The sequence below is a fragment of the Chrysemys picta genome, chromosome 7 (genome assembly GCF_011386835.1).
Source record: "Chrysemys picta bellii isolate R12L10 chromosome 7, ASM1138683v2, whole genome shotgun sequence".
Classification (NCBI taxonomy): Eukaryota; Metazoa; Chordata; order Testudines; family Emydidae; genus Chrysemys; species Chrysemys picta.
The window spans coordinates 5,449,677-5,466,053 of NC_088797.1; the positions used below are offsets into that span (position 1 = coordinate 5,449,677).

Genomic DNA, 16,377 nt, shown 5'->3' on the forward strand with positions numbered 1-16,377 from the left:
GGATTGGTGCCAGTAATCATCTTGTGTTTTATACAATGACGATTGGCCTTACTTGCCTACTGAACTTCAGTGTTAGGTGACAGAAAGACAGCTGCAAGTGAACTTTGTCCGTTGGTAAGTAAGGAGATTTCTATGGAGAAATGACAACGTTGGGGAAACAGAAAAGAAACGAGGATGATGGGAAATAAATTGACAGCGACCCACGGCATCTCTCTCTCTCTATCTGCATGAAACGGCAAACCACTCCTCCTCCTGCTAAAAAATCCCAACTTTTCTCTTCGTCCTGCGAAGGGCTCTAGGAGCTCCTTGACAGGAATTAGCAAAACAAATCCTAGGGAAGTGGTCCTGGAATTGCCTCTCTTCGCCTGTGGACACTCTCATTGACAGGGCTGCTCAGATTTGAATATATTCCCTTTTATTTTACTCCATCCTTATAGTTTTTCTTTTAAGGCAAGTGTCAACTTCAGGCGACGACTAACCTTTCCCAAAGAGCATGGGACCCAGCTCCTCAAAATTATGGAAGTGCCTAATTCCCATTGAGCTGGGCCCTAGTCCTGACCGATGGCCCAGGTGGAGGCATCTGCTCAGGATTCTCAGCCGTGAAGCTTCTCTTGGAGTTGGGTACCTATGGCAGCCCCTGCTCCAGCAGCTGAAACCTAGATCTTTCTTGCAAAAAAAGAGAGGGAGACTGTCCCGTCCGTATAGCCAATAGTCCAGGGGTTAAGGGATATGGGATGACTATGTTTCAAGTCCTTCCTCTACCTGATTTGGAGCAGGGACTTAAACCAATATCTCCTACCTGAGTGCCTTGACATGGTGTTTCCCAAGCAGTGGCTTCCAACCCACCAGTGGGTTGTGGGAAGGATCTAGGTTGGTCACGCATGCGCTGGAGGTGCTCCCATGCTCACTTCCCCAGGCAGCAGCAGCACAAAGAAAGCGCCTCTGGGACATGTGCAGGGTGGGAACGGGCTGTGGACTGGCATGCTCAGTGGGTCTGGCTGCTTCCTCTGCCGTGCTGCTGCTGCCCGGACCCCGCTCTCACTTCCCCAGGCAGCAATAGCGTGGAGGAGAAAGAGGCCGACAGCAGCCTGGTAGTGATCGTGGCCCGGCAGCAGGAAGAGAGGGGCTGGCTTGAAGGAGCATGCCCAGACACAATAATTCTCTCATTATAGCATGGCACTGTAATGGGGGCCATATTTTCAGTACCTATGGAATGGCCCTAGACTTCATTCATTAAGGTTCTTTCTTATCTTCTGCAAAGCCAACCCATGTCAGTGGAACCTACCTAGAACAGCCTGGCAGATCGGGGCCTTAGAGAGGGATTATATTGGAAAGGTTGTAGCAATCATCTCTGATTGGTGATAAGCCCTGACCACCTGTTTTAGGTTTAGGTAACCAGCAAATGTAATCTTATAGCCACTGATTTTATCAGAAGACTTTTCTTCCCATTTTTCTGTCGGTAATGAGAAGCCACAGAGGGCAATAACCTTGCGAATTAGTCCTTAATCTGTTGGCCAAGAAATTTAAGGATTAACTATACAAACAACAGTTAATTCTCAGGAGGTTCAGTTATGTGAAGCACTTAGATCTGAAAGACAGCGTGCAGACCTAAGAGATTCATTGTGTTTTTTAATCATTGACAAGGAGTGAAAATTGTATTTTTGAGAAACAAATGATATAAAGTACCCTGTGATTAATGTCATATTGGTCATTGAGAGAAGTAAACTGACCCTACTTAACAGAACTCTTCTGGATACTATCTAAAAAGCTTGGATTCTTGGTAAGAAAAATGATTTATAAATTACAGGTCAGAGCCTCACCTGATGAAAACTGGTGTCACTCTAGATACCAAGAGAGCTATGCCAATTTTCATCAGTTGAGGATATGGCCATATATGTGTAAAACTAATGAATCGTGGTCACATTAACACAGCAGATGGCCAAGGAGCTCCTATATGCTGATTTCTCAACAAACCATCAAAATCAAATCATATAGGGCGCTATTTCTCAACAACTGGTCTGTGGACCAGCACCGGTTCCTGAGATCTCTCTGACAGAGTTTAGGAAGGCGGCAAGCAGGTCCCTGGTATCAAAAAGGCTGAGAAACACTGATCTAGGGGATTTAGTTCGTTTTTGTGCTTTAATTATAGAACAGACTGAAAATAAATAAAAAAAACGACTCATAACTTCACAAGTTATAGACATTCTTTAAAAAAAAACACATACACACACATTGGTCTTTTCCCCCTTTGGATCAATATTTCCATTTATTCCAGCTGGAAAAACATTTGTTGTTTTAATACTTAGTCTTGTCTCTTTTTTTTAAAAAAAATAATCATCATCACATTCTCCTTACAAACAACAAAAATTTCCTAGCAATAGTCTGTGGTATAGAGACCTCCATCTTCAAGATTTCCCACATTCGCTGCTTTTGACAGGCAATAGTTTGTTCCCAGTTACAAAACACATTACGTTAGGTCCCAATCCTGCAATGGAATCTGCCTTTGTGGCTCTAACTGCAGGAATGGGTCAGGTGCATACAGGTCTTTCAGTGCCTAACTATGCAGACAGGTGCTTTTGTAAACCCCTCTAGGTGTCTAACTCCCATCGACTTTTAGTGGTGCCTAACCTGCTTAGGAGCTTTTGAAAATCCCACTAGCCGCTTTACTGCATCTTTAGGCACCTAAATACCTTTGTACCTCGGCTCCTTCTGCCACTGACGTCAATGGGAATTTTACCATCAACTCCAATGGGAGATTGATCGAGTCCCCAAACCCTCCACAATACAGTACAAAAGCTGTTGTGAGCTGGCAACACCCTGACCTGCTGTGAAAGAAATTGCACCCATATTACAGCCCTACAGAAAATCTGCCCTCTTCATTGTCCCATCTGGGAACAGGATGAGACACACCTTGATGTTCAGGACCCAAATGGTTTAAAGCATACAGAGAAAAACTCACATCCACCATAGCACAATACATTTGAGTCCTATTTATATAACACTCTACCATGTTGATGCTTTTGTAGATTGATTCTAGCGCCAAATAACAGGCTCAATCCCACCCTGGGACTACACACTCCAAACTCCTATTGACCTCCAAGGGAGCTTGGGGGGGCAGAGCTCCATGCTGGAATTAAGCCCAATGTGATTAGTTTGTATTCATTTTATTATGATCTATGTAGCAGGCGGTGTTGAAGATTCCTTTTGGTAATGAGCAGCAGTTAACATAATCCAGGAAACTAGAGCACCATAAGACAATTCTATACTCAAAACAACGTCATGCTGACATCACACAATTGCACCATTTACACTTTTATTTACTCCAAATAATTGTTCAAAATTTAGTCACATCAGCATTCTCTCCAGAGATGGAACATTCCTTCCCCAACTTTGGTTGTTAAAACTTTGCAGACATTTGGTCGTTGGGTCTATTCTATTTGACAAAAAAGTCACTTTTGCAATTGTAAAGACTCCTATATGTCACTGATAGAGTAACTGAAAATCGAAGGTGTGAGCAGACTCCAAAACGCCTTCTAGGCCTCTTTAAGACTGAACAAAGCATAAAATGTTCTTTTGATTTACCAGGAATGAAAAGACTTAACCCCTCCCCCCCAAGATTTCACTGATATACTTAATACATTTGATGGCAAAATTAGAAGGAATTCTGAAGTACCATTTGTTTAGCTCTGGCTGAAAACATTTACGAATGTGCATGCAGTTTCCCAGTGACTCCTAAGATATAGAAATTCCTCTGATATTACAAAATACAAAAATATTTTCTCCAAACTCTCATTTACATTGCATTTACAACAATCATGGAAATAACTTAGACTCCAGCACTGACTGAGAGACAAATTACTTACCAATATGGGTAATGAAAACCAAAGCGGATTAGGAGAACACAAGCTGTTGATTATAGTGAACAGTGGTAACTAAAACATATGGACAAACTGGACTTAAAGAAGTGGCAGTATTTAGGAAGAAGAGCAAAAATACTAGGTAAATATTACAGGCTAAAGTGAATTGTTTTTTTCCAAAGTAAAATGTGCAAAATATATTCACCGTGCCAATGATTTGTGACTACTTATAGAAGCCAATCTACAACCTTCTTACAAATCCCCCGTCTTCAGGTCTTTTTGTTACAATAAAAAGCGCATTGAAGATCTAAAACAGTGCAAGTTTATGAGTGAATTTACATTCTCAGAACGTGCCCAGGCACCGACACTGTTACGATATGATACAGTTTTTGCTCTTTTGTCTTTTTCGGCTGTGCAACTGTCCTCTGCCACCCAACGTGGAAGCCTTGGGCATGCCATACGATCCATATTTGTGCAGGAGCTCCTCGCTGGTAACGTATCGGAGATGGGCAGGTTGCGGGATTGGCTCCCCAAGGAAATACCCTTCATTGTCAGACTCTGAAGAGGAGGAGCAGGTAGAACACCAGTCATATTCGGCAAAATAGGGGCCCCATCTCTCCCCCAGATGGTTCTGCAAAGCAAGATCCGACACAGTCCTTGGACACTGACCATACAGGTCTCTGCGGGGGCCCTGTTCCATCGTCTCTCTGCAGCTTCTCTGGTGCACGAATTGGTCATAGTCCTCTCTGGCTCGCAGCGAGGGCCTCTCTTTCAATCGACAGCACTGTTCACTGGCCAGATGGAGGGCGTTATCCGAGCGGGAGCGTCTGGACCGCCGGGATCTGTGTGGGCGGTAACGCCGATCATCATCCCGGAGATTAGTTCGTCTGCGTGTGCGCTCGCTCATAGGGGGAAGTCTAGAACTATCCTGTCCAGGAATTTTGTTCCCTGGAATCCCGCTGTCATACTCAAAACTCTGATGCATCCTTCCATGCGATGGCATCTCTCTGTAACTGACCGGATTGGCAAGGTCACGCAGGTTCGGCTCCATATCTTGGTACTGTTGCACGGACAAGAGGCTACGGACTGACTCGGCACTTCTAAACTGCACAGAGGAGTTCAGCGTCCCTATGTTACTCATCTTCTCCGAAACGTTCATTCCAGAATCTTTGCTCAGATCAGGCATTGAGAATCTAGAGAGGTGCTCCTGGCGCTTGGCGCCACCGTCCGCAGAGAGTCCTGGTGGGGAGGAGAAGAAAAAAGGCAGTTAACATGTGACTCTTCCACTGCAACAGCACAATGCGAGGGGTTGCACTTCGCTTGGCAACACCGATCCCAATCGTCAAAAGCAACCAAGGCCCAGAGCCTTAAAAGGTATTTAGGCACCTAACTCCCATTGGAATCACAGCTGAGGGTCTGGACAGAGGTGATTTTGGGTACCTCACTTGAGACACCTGAAGGAGGCGTGATGTTCAGAAAGTGCCGAGCACCCTCGCTTTGGTAATCAAGGCTGCTTTAAGGTGGTGCAAGTTGCCTCCTTCCTCCTTTCGACCCCCCCTCCCCGAGCCCTGTGGCATCTCTCTGCCCCCCCCGCCCTAAGGTGCCCCCCCGCGGCAGCTCCCCCCCGCCCTGAGGCGCTCCCCCCAGCCTGGGGAGCCATGCGGCAGCTCCCAGCCCCAGCTCACCTCTGCTCCGCCTCCTTCCCCGAGCCCTGCGGCAGCTCCCCCCACGCCCTCTCCCCCGCGGCAGCTCCCCCCCCGCCTGGGGAGCCGTGCGGCAGTTCCCCACCCCAGCTCACCTCTGCTCCGCCTCCTCCCCAAGCACGCTGTCGCCGCTCCACTTCTCCCGCCTCCCAGGCTTGCGGTGCCAATCAGCTGTTTGGTGCCGCAAGCCTGGGAGGGAGAGAAGCAGAGCGGGGCGGCGTGCTCAGGGGAGGAGGCAGAGCAGAGGTGAGCTGGGGTGGGGAGTTCCCCTGCATGCCCCCCCCCTTATTTGCTGCAGGCAGCCCTCCCCGCGCCCCCCCTGCCCCAGCTCCCTCCGCCTAAATGCCGACAACGACCGGGGCGGCCGAAGATCCGGCCGCCCCCCAAATGCTAGCGCCCTAGGCGCCCGCCTAAGTTGCCTAATGGGTTGCACTGTCCCTGAGTGCTACCCCTGGCAACGTTCATGCTTCTGTAGCAGTATCAGGCCTTCTGTCCTATGACAGCCCACTGTAATAACGAGTGACACGATCAGACACCATTCAGAGATGTCAGGGCTGTACCTTGTGTAATATTATTTAGCCACTAGGCGAAGACATGGCCACAAACCATTGAGCAGACCCATGTGCCATCCTGTAGAGGACACTGGTGACAGAGGTCTTCTGGAAGGACAGAGCAATGTACTGTCACAAAGCCAAGGCCACCAGAATATCACAGTAATAGCAGTGACAGAAGCCAGACCCTGCTCCAAAAGCACAGGCCTCCGCCACTTGAGCTCAGAAACACTCTCCATTAGCTATTAGCAATATAGGGTCTACGTGACCCAAAGAGGAGCAATTCTGTCATCCAGGAGAGGGCAGTGGTGCAAACAGACACTAACCCAGGGGCTCTTCAGAAGTTAATACGAGGCTCCTTGTACAAGCACCGACTCCGTGGCTGGAGCTACAGGTGTCAACTTTCCAATGTGCCGGGGGGGGGCTCACTGCTCAACCCCTGGCTCTACCCCCACTCCACCCCTTCCCACCCCCTCCCCTGCTGTGCCCTCGTTCCTCGCCCCCAGAGCCTCTTGGATGCCATGAAACAGCTGATTGGGAGGTACGGGAAGGGAGGGGGAGGCGCTGATTGGCAGGGCTGCCGGTGGGTGGGAGGCGCTGGGAGTGGAGGTTGTGGGGAGCTAATGTGGGGCTGCTGACGTATTCCTGTGGCTCTTTGGCAATGTACATCGGTAAATTCTGTCTCCTTCTCAGGCTCAGGTTGGCCGCCCCTGCACGAGCCAGTTCACTACAGTGGTGCACATTGTCCCCCACGTGGGTGTGGAAAGAGGAAAAAGTTATTTCCATGGCACCGTATACTTGCCCACTTTGTGTGCCAGGCTGATGGAGGGCCTGGGGCCTGGCCAGGCTGTGGTGGGGAGGTATATGGAACCAGGCAGACACATATCCAGGGCCATGGAGATCCCCCAAGACAGAGGTGGGATTCTTAAGGACCCCAAGGGGAGCCGGACTGATACACAGAAGCAGGGGTTGCCAGTGCAGAATGGCCCTCGCTTTCTATTGATCCCTGGGGAACTGCCGAATTTGGGGGGAATTATCAGGGATCCTTGTGTAGATTCTCTGTCTAAGAGCCTCCTCTTGTAGGATGGGGGAGCCAGGCTAATATTAGCGGCGAGACGTACAGATTGGCAACTGGACGGGAGTTCAGTGACTCTCTGCAGCAGCAGTAGAGGGCTTGTTACAAGAGCACAAGTCAGCTCACCACCCCCTTTGGGACGAGAACTAGACTACAGCCAATGTCCTTTACTATTCCTCTGAGCTCTGCTCTCCAGCCGGAGAGGCTCGGACTATCCGCTCACTGCTTGGTAACTGGCTGTACCCAATGCTCACGTTGCATTCTCTAGATGCCACATTTCAAAAACTATTTCAGCTGAAGTATAGTTTATTCCAAATCAAATGTCGAAAGTTGACACTGGCATTTTTTGATAACCTTTCTGCGCAAACTAATTGGTAAGATCTCTGCAGCAGTAGCACGATTGAAAGGCATGCTCCTTGTGCCATCGCTGAGACATTCTGACTTTGTAAATTGGTTGAAAAAATTCACAAATAAATTGCTCTGTTTTTCTTAGTAGAACTTTCCATTGCTTAATCTACAGCCTGACTTCTTTGGCATAAGCCATTTTCTGGCAAACTTCATTTTATTAAGGCCAAATCCTGTTGTCAGTAACCATGGTTTAAATCTAGAGCACTTCTGTCAAAATCAAGATGTTACTCTAGACTTTTTGCATAATTTGGTCCCTGAAAATCAGCTGTTACTTGACAGAAAACTTCAAAGATTGACCAGGATTATCAAAAGTGCTCAGTTTTGGCTTAACCCTACTCCCACTGAAGTCAATGAGAGTGTTACCATTGCAACTTTGACAACTCTTATCATGAGTCCTACAATATTTGGTGTTTTTCTTCAAGCCCCAGCTCCTGGAGTCATGTTATTATGTGAGAATCTCAGCTTTCATTTTAAATGAAGTATATTTCTAGACCTAATGGTTATAGAGAAAAGCTAAAAAAATGTGACTTCTAAAGACAAACACCAGAAGGCAAATAAAACAATGGTGCATTTTTATTTTTTAAGCCAATCTCATGATGGGGACGGGGGGTGAGACTCATGACTTTGGAACATTTGGGGTTGGCCACACTGACTTTAATGGGGCAGAGTGAGGTCAACCCTGCACACTTTTGAAAATCCCACCCATAATGTCTGTTTAGAAACAGTCCGGCTTTATGCTCAATGCCATTTTCATTTTTCCTTTCCTCATTTCCCCCTCCATCATCACTATTGATATTTTCCTGGCAAACGGATCTTTGCTGCTTGAGCAGTTATTCTGCTCCTTGTTCCCCACTCTGTCACACCAGTCCCTTCTATAGCAATCAGTTTCAGGATGTCACAAAGACAGATGTACAGCTTCAAATGAGGAATAACTGGCTTTTAATAATAAGGAACACCAGCACCACTTTGCATTTATATAGTTTCAAATACCTGTGTATTTCCTCAACAGCAATAGAACCCACCTCTCTTGACTTGCAGTCCCATGCTTTAAAAACACCCTATTCCTTTAATTCATCATCCGTAATAATAAAAATTACTGTCTAGGGAGAGTTAAATACAACATGGAAGTAGATCTAGAGCTGAACAATGTTTTTACATTATCCAGGAGATATAGTAGGATCCTTCATCCCACCAAACAAGACATGTTTAAAGGAAATGCATGTGCGACTGTCCAGCTGGGCTCTTATCATGTTGGAGATATGAAATTCTAAAGAGATTATCATTTATTTCAGGTAGTGCCCATGATGTGCTAGGCCAGAGGTACTCACAAGAAATTTTTTGGTGGCCTTAGCGTGCGGCCACCAACTCTTGCTGGTGGCCGCTTGGACAATTTTTCCTAAAATACTTAACTTTAGGAAAAACAAATATGCACATATCCATGTCCAAATCATTGTAATTTATTTCAGTAAGGTTTTTTTGCTGACTCAATGACAAAAATAATGTACGATTGTCTCTATTCTTTACTGGACCTAAACAGAACAGAAACAAAATAAAGTGCGTTGCAAGGTCTTGTCTTTTTTGTTATTTCTTTGGCTTTTTTGATTCCTTTTTTTAGGAGCTGCTAGCTAGTAGGTCTTCTGCTGTGAAAACTGATATTTGTATATTTGTTGATCACCACGTTTCACAGCAGACTTACTAGCTAGGTGGGAGGCAGTGAAAAGTGATATTAATAAACATACAAATATCGCTTTCCACAGCAGACTTACTGAGCCCCAGCACAAGCCGGGTGACAACTTAAGCCCCGGACGGCGTGGGTGGGAAGTGGTGGGGTCCAGAGGCAACGGGGGATTGGTGAGCCCACAGCCGGAGCTTGAAGCCCGGCAGCGGGGGATGGAGCCCCACAGCCAGAGCCTGCCGCCCACCACCCCAGGGCGGAAGCTGGAAGCCCACGCACCACGGCTCCTTGGAAGGTGGGGAACTCACATCGGCTGCCTGCTCCTTTGGCATTTGTGGCTCCAGACAGGGGTGGTGAGTTGTATGGGCCCATGTTCCAGCAAATTCAGGGCCCCAGGGGCCTGGCTCCACCAATGTTCGGGGCCGGGTCTCTCCCCCGGCCCCGCCTACTGCCTCCACGTGCCTCCCCCAAGCGTCCCTGCCTCACCTGCTCCCTGGAGAGCGGGTGGCTGCCCCCTGCGAAGGGAGCGGTGCTGGCGGCAGGGAGGAGGGGAGAAGGTGCAGCGGCATGGCAGACCACCTGCCCCACCAGGCGACTCTGAGGGGGCTTATCCTGTCTGGACCTCCTGAGCAGTAGCATGGGGCACGGGTGTACGTCATGTGGGTGGGAGGGGGAGGAGAAGAGGGACCCTCCCCTGGAGCTCGCTGATGCCGGTGGGGAGAGGGCTATGGGGTGTCCACCTCTCTAGCTCCAGCCCCCGGGGAACCTTCCTGCTGCACCCCAAAGTTTGAACTCCTCATCCCCGGCCCAGCCCCACCTCAGAGCCTGCACCCCCCAGCCAGAGTCATCACCCAACCCCAACCCTCTGCCCCAGCCCTGAGCCCCCTTCTGCACTATGAACCCCTCTTTGCCGGCCCCACCCCGCAGCCCTCACTCCCGCATTCCAATCCTCTGCCCCAGCCCTGAGCCCCCTCCTGCACCATGAACCCCCTTGTCCCTGGCCCCAACCGGAAGCCCTCACCCCAGCACCCCAACCCTCTGCCCTACCCTGAGCCTCCACACACATTCCAAACCCCTCGTCCCCACCCCATTAATTTTGTGTAATAATAATAATCAATAATGGATAAATTCTTAATAAAGTTACCCAGAGAAAAAGAACAAAAGGGTAATTCATCAAGTGAGGGCCTGAGTTCGACCCCCAGCTTGCAAACTGAAGTTATACAAAAGAAAGATGTGGCAAATCTAAAAGATCAGAAAAGGAGTTTTCATCAATCTTGGCTATCAAGATTGACGTTGTTGGAGTACAATAGCAAATTAGACAGAGGTTTTTGCTTTTGAGGGCTATTGATCTAAGAGAGCTTGGTTGTTCCCGTATTCAAAGGAGTATTAATAACATTGATATTCTTAGTTAAATATTTTTTTCTTACGATAGTGATATTGTGCAATATCGGGAAACTGTTAAACATTTACTGTTTCCAGTCCATTTTTACATTATTTTAAAAGACATATCAGTTTACAAGGCAGGTGTGTGTGTGTGTGTGGGGGGGTGGGGGTGGGGTGGGGGACTTGGACCCGTTCTGGGCACCACCAAAAATTATACAAACCTGCCTCCAGAGAGGGACAGGGCCCAACCCCTACTGGCAGTCCTGGGAGAGGGGCCACGGCTTTGCTCCCACAATCACTGCCTAGGAGGCTGTGGCCACAAGAAGAGCCCCGGTGGCCACATGTGGCCATGGGGGCTGCATTTGAGAAACACTCTGCTAGGCACTTTCCAAACAGGAGAGACACAATCCCTCCCTCAAGGAGTTTACCACCTAAAGACAGTCAGACAGACAGGTTTGTGGATGGAAGTACAACATATAGACAATGACGTTCCTATGTGCCTTTAGCGCTGTTACCCTTTTCAAAGATGTCTGAAGGAGGAGAGGGCAGGTCATTAGGGCATTGATGATTAGGTTGAAATTTGTGTTTGGTGATCACGTGGACGCCACAAGCATCAGAGGTATGATAAGATTGCTACTGACAGACATAAATTGAATGTCCAGACAGACCTCCTTCAAAACTTGGCTAGAGATTGAGCTGGGAGGGGCTACATGCTCCCATGCTCCATGTCTTGAGGATGGCAATGTGTTTCCACATTGTGCAATTGGGTCAGAAGAAAAATAAATAGCATGTGGATTTCTGGTTGGCTGCCATGTGGTCCTACTCTTGTATACTGGCAACCCATCAACCCATGGAGCTTCAAGCCAAGAGTGTCGGTGCAAGTAACAACAGCTGTAATAGTGAAAACAAACAGAACTGTAGAGGATAAACATGGCCAATGGTTACTTGGCAACAGAACATGTGATGGCAATGCAATGCTTGCCTGTTGATGGAAAGGGACAAGAGGCACATCGCCATAGGAACTGCAGAAAAGGCAGACAGAGCATCAGGACGAGGAAGAAAAGTTCTAGAGCAAAGGCTAAATGTCTGCCAAAGAGAAAGGCCCTCTCCTCTCAGATGGACTCACCAATACCCTGGGCCTAGATAAGACTCTCTATATAAATTACACAGTTAAAAATAGGACCAATTTCCAAAAGCTAAAAGCCCCCAGAGCGCCCCCAACCAAATTTCTCCCATGCTTTCTCCCTCCCATCTCCTCACAGGAAAAGCTCGGGACAAGTGATATGCCTTGTTGTACACACTGTGCATCTGCTTCATGACCTTTGCTCCCTGCTACGTAGGAACCTCTATGGCCGAGGAAGTTGGAGGAAGAGAGGGTTGGAGTTGGCCTTGAAGGTGCTTTGAGGTTCTCTGATAAAGGCTCTAGAGAAATGCAAAAGTAAACTCCATGAGATGTTAAGCAGATAAGCTATTTAAGCATCAAATGATGCAGAAAAGTGCCTACTTCTACATCTTTAGGTGCCTAATTCCCTATGGAAATCTGGCCCTGAGACAATGTGTGTATGACACAATCACAAACACACTACAGTTAACCACAGTTACAGTAGTTAACAGCCGTTCCCCTGACGCAACCTATCGGGCAGCAGAACTACTGCATGATTTGAGGCCTTTTGACATTACTGCAATACAAATGACCATCAGTAAACTAATGGTTAACAAGACAGACATGGAAGCTTTTGGTTTATACGTGACAGTTATCGACATCGCCTCGACGTACCTTTGAGCTGGCAGTTTGAAAGTGGCAGGTTGTAACAGGGCCTAGTACTGGGATAGTTAGATGCCTAGTTCCCGCTACAGGCCCCAGAGGTGCAAGGTGCCAGTTTAACCAGTTCCTCAGCATGGAGGGAATCCTCAGCTAATGTTGAGCTGACGTAGCTCTAAGCCATGCCCTATCGCAGCTGATGGGCGTTGGGGAGGTGGCTGGGAAAAGAGGGTGTGTCAGGAGTGCCTTTGCAATCTGGCTAATTCCAGCTGCCAGAACAATGCCTTGGGGCCACGGGCAGCCAGGTTAAATTAGAGCAGCCTCTGGGCTGCTCTGATTCATGCCAGGAGCCAGACTGGCTCCTGCTAGCTCCAGAATTGTCTCTCTCCCAGTTGGATTCCTAGTACATTTTAATATAAATTGTGTTCACTGACTAAGGTGCAGTTGAGAAAACACGAGCCTGAGTCTCCATTCATTACACGGAGTGTGTAACCATTATGGGAGTGTGTCCCCATTGACATCAATGGAGATATAAACCTGGGTGTGACAGAGCTGAGATCCAGGCTCTACAGCTCAGATCCACAAAGGTATTTAGCCTCCCAACCTCCAATGATTTCAATGGATCTGGGCCTAGAGCTTTAATTGTGGTCAGACAATTCCAGACTCTCCCCACTCACAACACGCACTGAGCTATTTTTCTTGAGAACTGGAAGTCACATAGAGAAATAATTTCAGAATACAGGGCAAGTGATGCAGCGTTATCCAATAGTGGGGTTTAAGCAGCACTTCTTAGGTCCATGGGATTTTGGGGCTCTTCACCCACGGAGCCTCGTTATTAAACAAACATCAAGATTTAGAAGAGTGGGGAAAATATTGGTTATAACACGAACCCAGTTCTGAGAACATCTACCGTAATTTGAGAATCTGTTTCACCAGACTATCCAGGGGAGTGGAAAAATTACTCTAGCTCATGGCTGGAGCACGTAATCACCACGAAACAATCCCAGGGTACACTACAGCACACACTCTGAGAAGCCCCCAACGCTGCTCCCAGAGGGAAGACACTCCAATGCAAACAGGAAGTCAGTCAGCTGTCCAGCAGCTGCACATCATCATACCGCTACTCTGACCATACCCGCGGAGAGAGGTTAGGCCCACCATAGCGAAGGGGGAAGACAGCTTTTCATTATCTGGCTTAACTTGACTCGAAATAACTTTGCAAAAACTAAACCAAATCTACTTGAAACTTCACCAAGACGATCTCCTGCCAGCATAATTATTTTCCTATCAAGTGTGAAGCAAATTGGAGAAGGTGTTTGTGGAATATGAGGGGTTCAAAAAAAAAAATGAGGTGGGCTTCACTTTAGAAGATTTCCCCTAACTTTTGCCTCCTAATCTGTCAAAAAATAACTTGGCCTAGAAACTCCAAATTTGTTTTAATCTTGTTGACCTTGGCAATGTGGGGCATGTTTCACTGGTCTGAGATTGCTGAAGGAGGAAATTAGCTCATTAATCAATGGCACTGATGCAGATATTAGGAATGCTGTGGAGCTCTTAAAATGAGCAAGGCAAGGACATATGTTCTAGGCTATTCACAACCACAGGCTGGGGAATTCCTAAAGCACCCAAAATGCAAGTGGCGCTTTGAGGTTGAGGAGATGACTTAGTGATCCAAGCACCAGGGCTGAAATCCTGTCCCCACTGACGTCAATTTGCCATTGACTTCAATAGGGCTAAGATTTCTAAAAGTCTCCATGAAGCTAGGTTTATACCTAGGCAATAGGTTGGCTCAAATGTCTTGATTGCTCTGTCCAAGCATTAGAAAATCCATCATGCATTAGAAAATCCATCATGCATCCATCACGCAACGGATTTGCCCTGGTGTCCTGTACCAACCTTTTCCTGCACCCAGTCTCACACCGCATCCTGCCTGCTGGCTGAAGGCACCCACCTCACCAGGGGCAGCTGCAGTTAAGGGCATCATATCTATCTCATTTGTAAAGTGTTTTGGGCCAAAAGGGGCTTTAATGGGATATCTCCTAAGATATTAGTCACAGTGCATGGAGTTAGGCACATGCAAAAGCCTTTCTGCAGGATAACGGCTTTACTTGAACGATAATGAATGGTAATAACTGCTCTGCTTAAGTGTTATATCTCCTGCTTGATCAAGCAAGTGCCAATAAGTGGGTCCTAACCAGGTGTCACCCATTTTAACTCTTTACTGTGCACAAGGACTGGGCTCCTTGTTGCTGTGGTGCTCTTACAACTAATGTGACTTTGCAGCTAGGCTATCTATGCTTTGCCTTATAAACCACAATGGCCTAGGTTCCAGGTGTCAGCAGCACCACATGTAATACACGTCTGCAGGGTTTGCGATGTTCTCAGGTCCCGGGGTATCCAGCGGTAGCGGGGTTTCATATTAGTTAGTCGCGATTATGGTCTCAGATGTGTATTGACCCTCCATGGAGGAATGAGTAATATTTATGTAGTGTTGTGTTTCCATAATATAGATGAATGTACCATTAACTTTCCATTTTCTCTTTTTTCGGACATTTGTTTTTTAATTACAACTACAAAATCTGGGGTGATCCATTTAAATGACTGATATTCATGTACAGCCCCTTTAGCTCCAGCTTAATGATGTGTTTTGTCTGGGAACACAGTTCATAATTCGATCAAGTGAAATGTTACCCTGGAAGAAAGAGAGAGGGACCCTGCCATGCAAAGGATATTTTTCTATTAAAGAAATTTGAGAATCTGTTTCACCAGACTATCCAGGGGAGAGGAAAACTTACTCTAGCCCATGGCTGGAGCATGTTTTTATTGTACAAATATAGTTTCCCTTTTCCCCTCACCTCTGCAGGACCTTCTGAAATGTCCCTCTTGATTGGGATTAAATCACCATCTCCTGATGACTCTTCAAAGCCTCAATGTGAGGAGCCGGAACAACTGTGTAGCCTTGCCAAGCCTACTGCCGTGTGACTTGGCTGAAGGTAGATGGCTCCCTGGTGCTACCGGAGCGTGGCGCAGTGCGAAAGGCCAAGCATCTTGTTTTGCTGATTCAAGTCAAATTGTTGAATGAAAACACCTGTCTCATCAAGACACCATGAAATTCTAACCAAGGACCAAACTGAGCCTCCAGTGACTTCAATGGCAGCTCTGCTGGTACACGTGGTTCTTCCGTAAAAAGGCTAGAATGATGGAGGACTGCAATATCTCATCACACCCTGTAAGTTTCTAGTTCCAAAAACACTAAAGCCTCAAAGCAAGACTGACCCCATCTACATTTGAGAAATCTGGCCCCCCCTCCCGCGAGGCTGACCAGACAGCAAGTGTGAAAAATCAGGGCGGGGTGGGAGGTAACAGGAGCCTAGATAAGAAAAAGCCCCAAATATCGGGACGGTCGCTATAAAATCGGGACATCTGGTCACCCAATCTCCTGCTGTCTCATTGACAACAATTGATCTTAAGCGACACTATTTCCAGTCAACAACTATATAGTTACAGGAGTACACTCCCCCTAATGTAGATACACTGCACAAATGTCAAGGGTAACAGCATCCTTGCGTAACATCAGAGTAAGCTGCATTGGCACAAACCCCGTTTGATGTCAGTGCAGTGAATCTACATTAAGGGTTTGCAGTGATGCTAGTTACACTAGAAAGCACAGAAAGAGCGGTTAATGTAAATGCTTCAAGGAGAATCTCAACTCATGCTGCATATTGGTAACTTTGAGGACCCAGCCAAGGACAGACCTGACTGGGGAGCAACTATCGATGGAAGCTGTAAACACTTGGAGAAAGACAGATGCACAAAACAATGAAAGAAGGGCCAAGCGTCATGCCAAGTCTTCCATGAGAGGCTCTACCTTCCTCGCGACCTTGCTCCTCACAGATCGGACTGTGTGGCCACCAGAAAACACATGAGATGCCGTGACACCATTATTGGATACGGCGGATAGCC

The 16,377-nt window shown here is 47.3% G+C and overlaps 1 protein-coding gene across 4 annotated transcripts in view; it reads right to left on the reverse strand.

The window, feature by feature from the left end:
• Positions 1–2,232: 2,232 nt before the first annotated feature.
• Positions 2,233–16,377, reverse strand: part of PRICKLE2 (prickle planar cell polarity protein 2) — a 189,519-nt gene continuing 175,374 nt past the window's right edge. For all 4 annotated transcript variants that reach the window (XM_005297853.5, XM_042849991.2, XM_005297856.5 and 1 more), the window contains one exon: positions 2,233–5,096. In XM_005297853.5, coding sequence (XP_005297910.2) covers positions 4,228–5,096 — 869 coding nt within the window. In that variant the 3' untranslated portion in view covers positions 2,233–4,227. The remainder of the gene's footprint in view (positions 5,097–16,377) is intronic.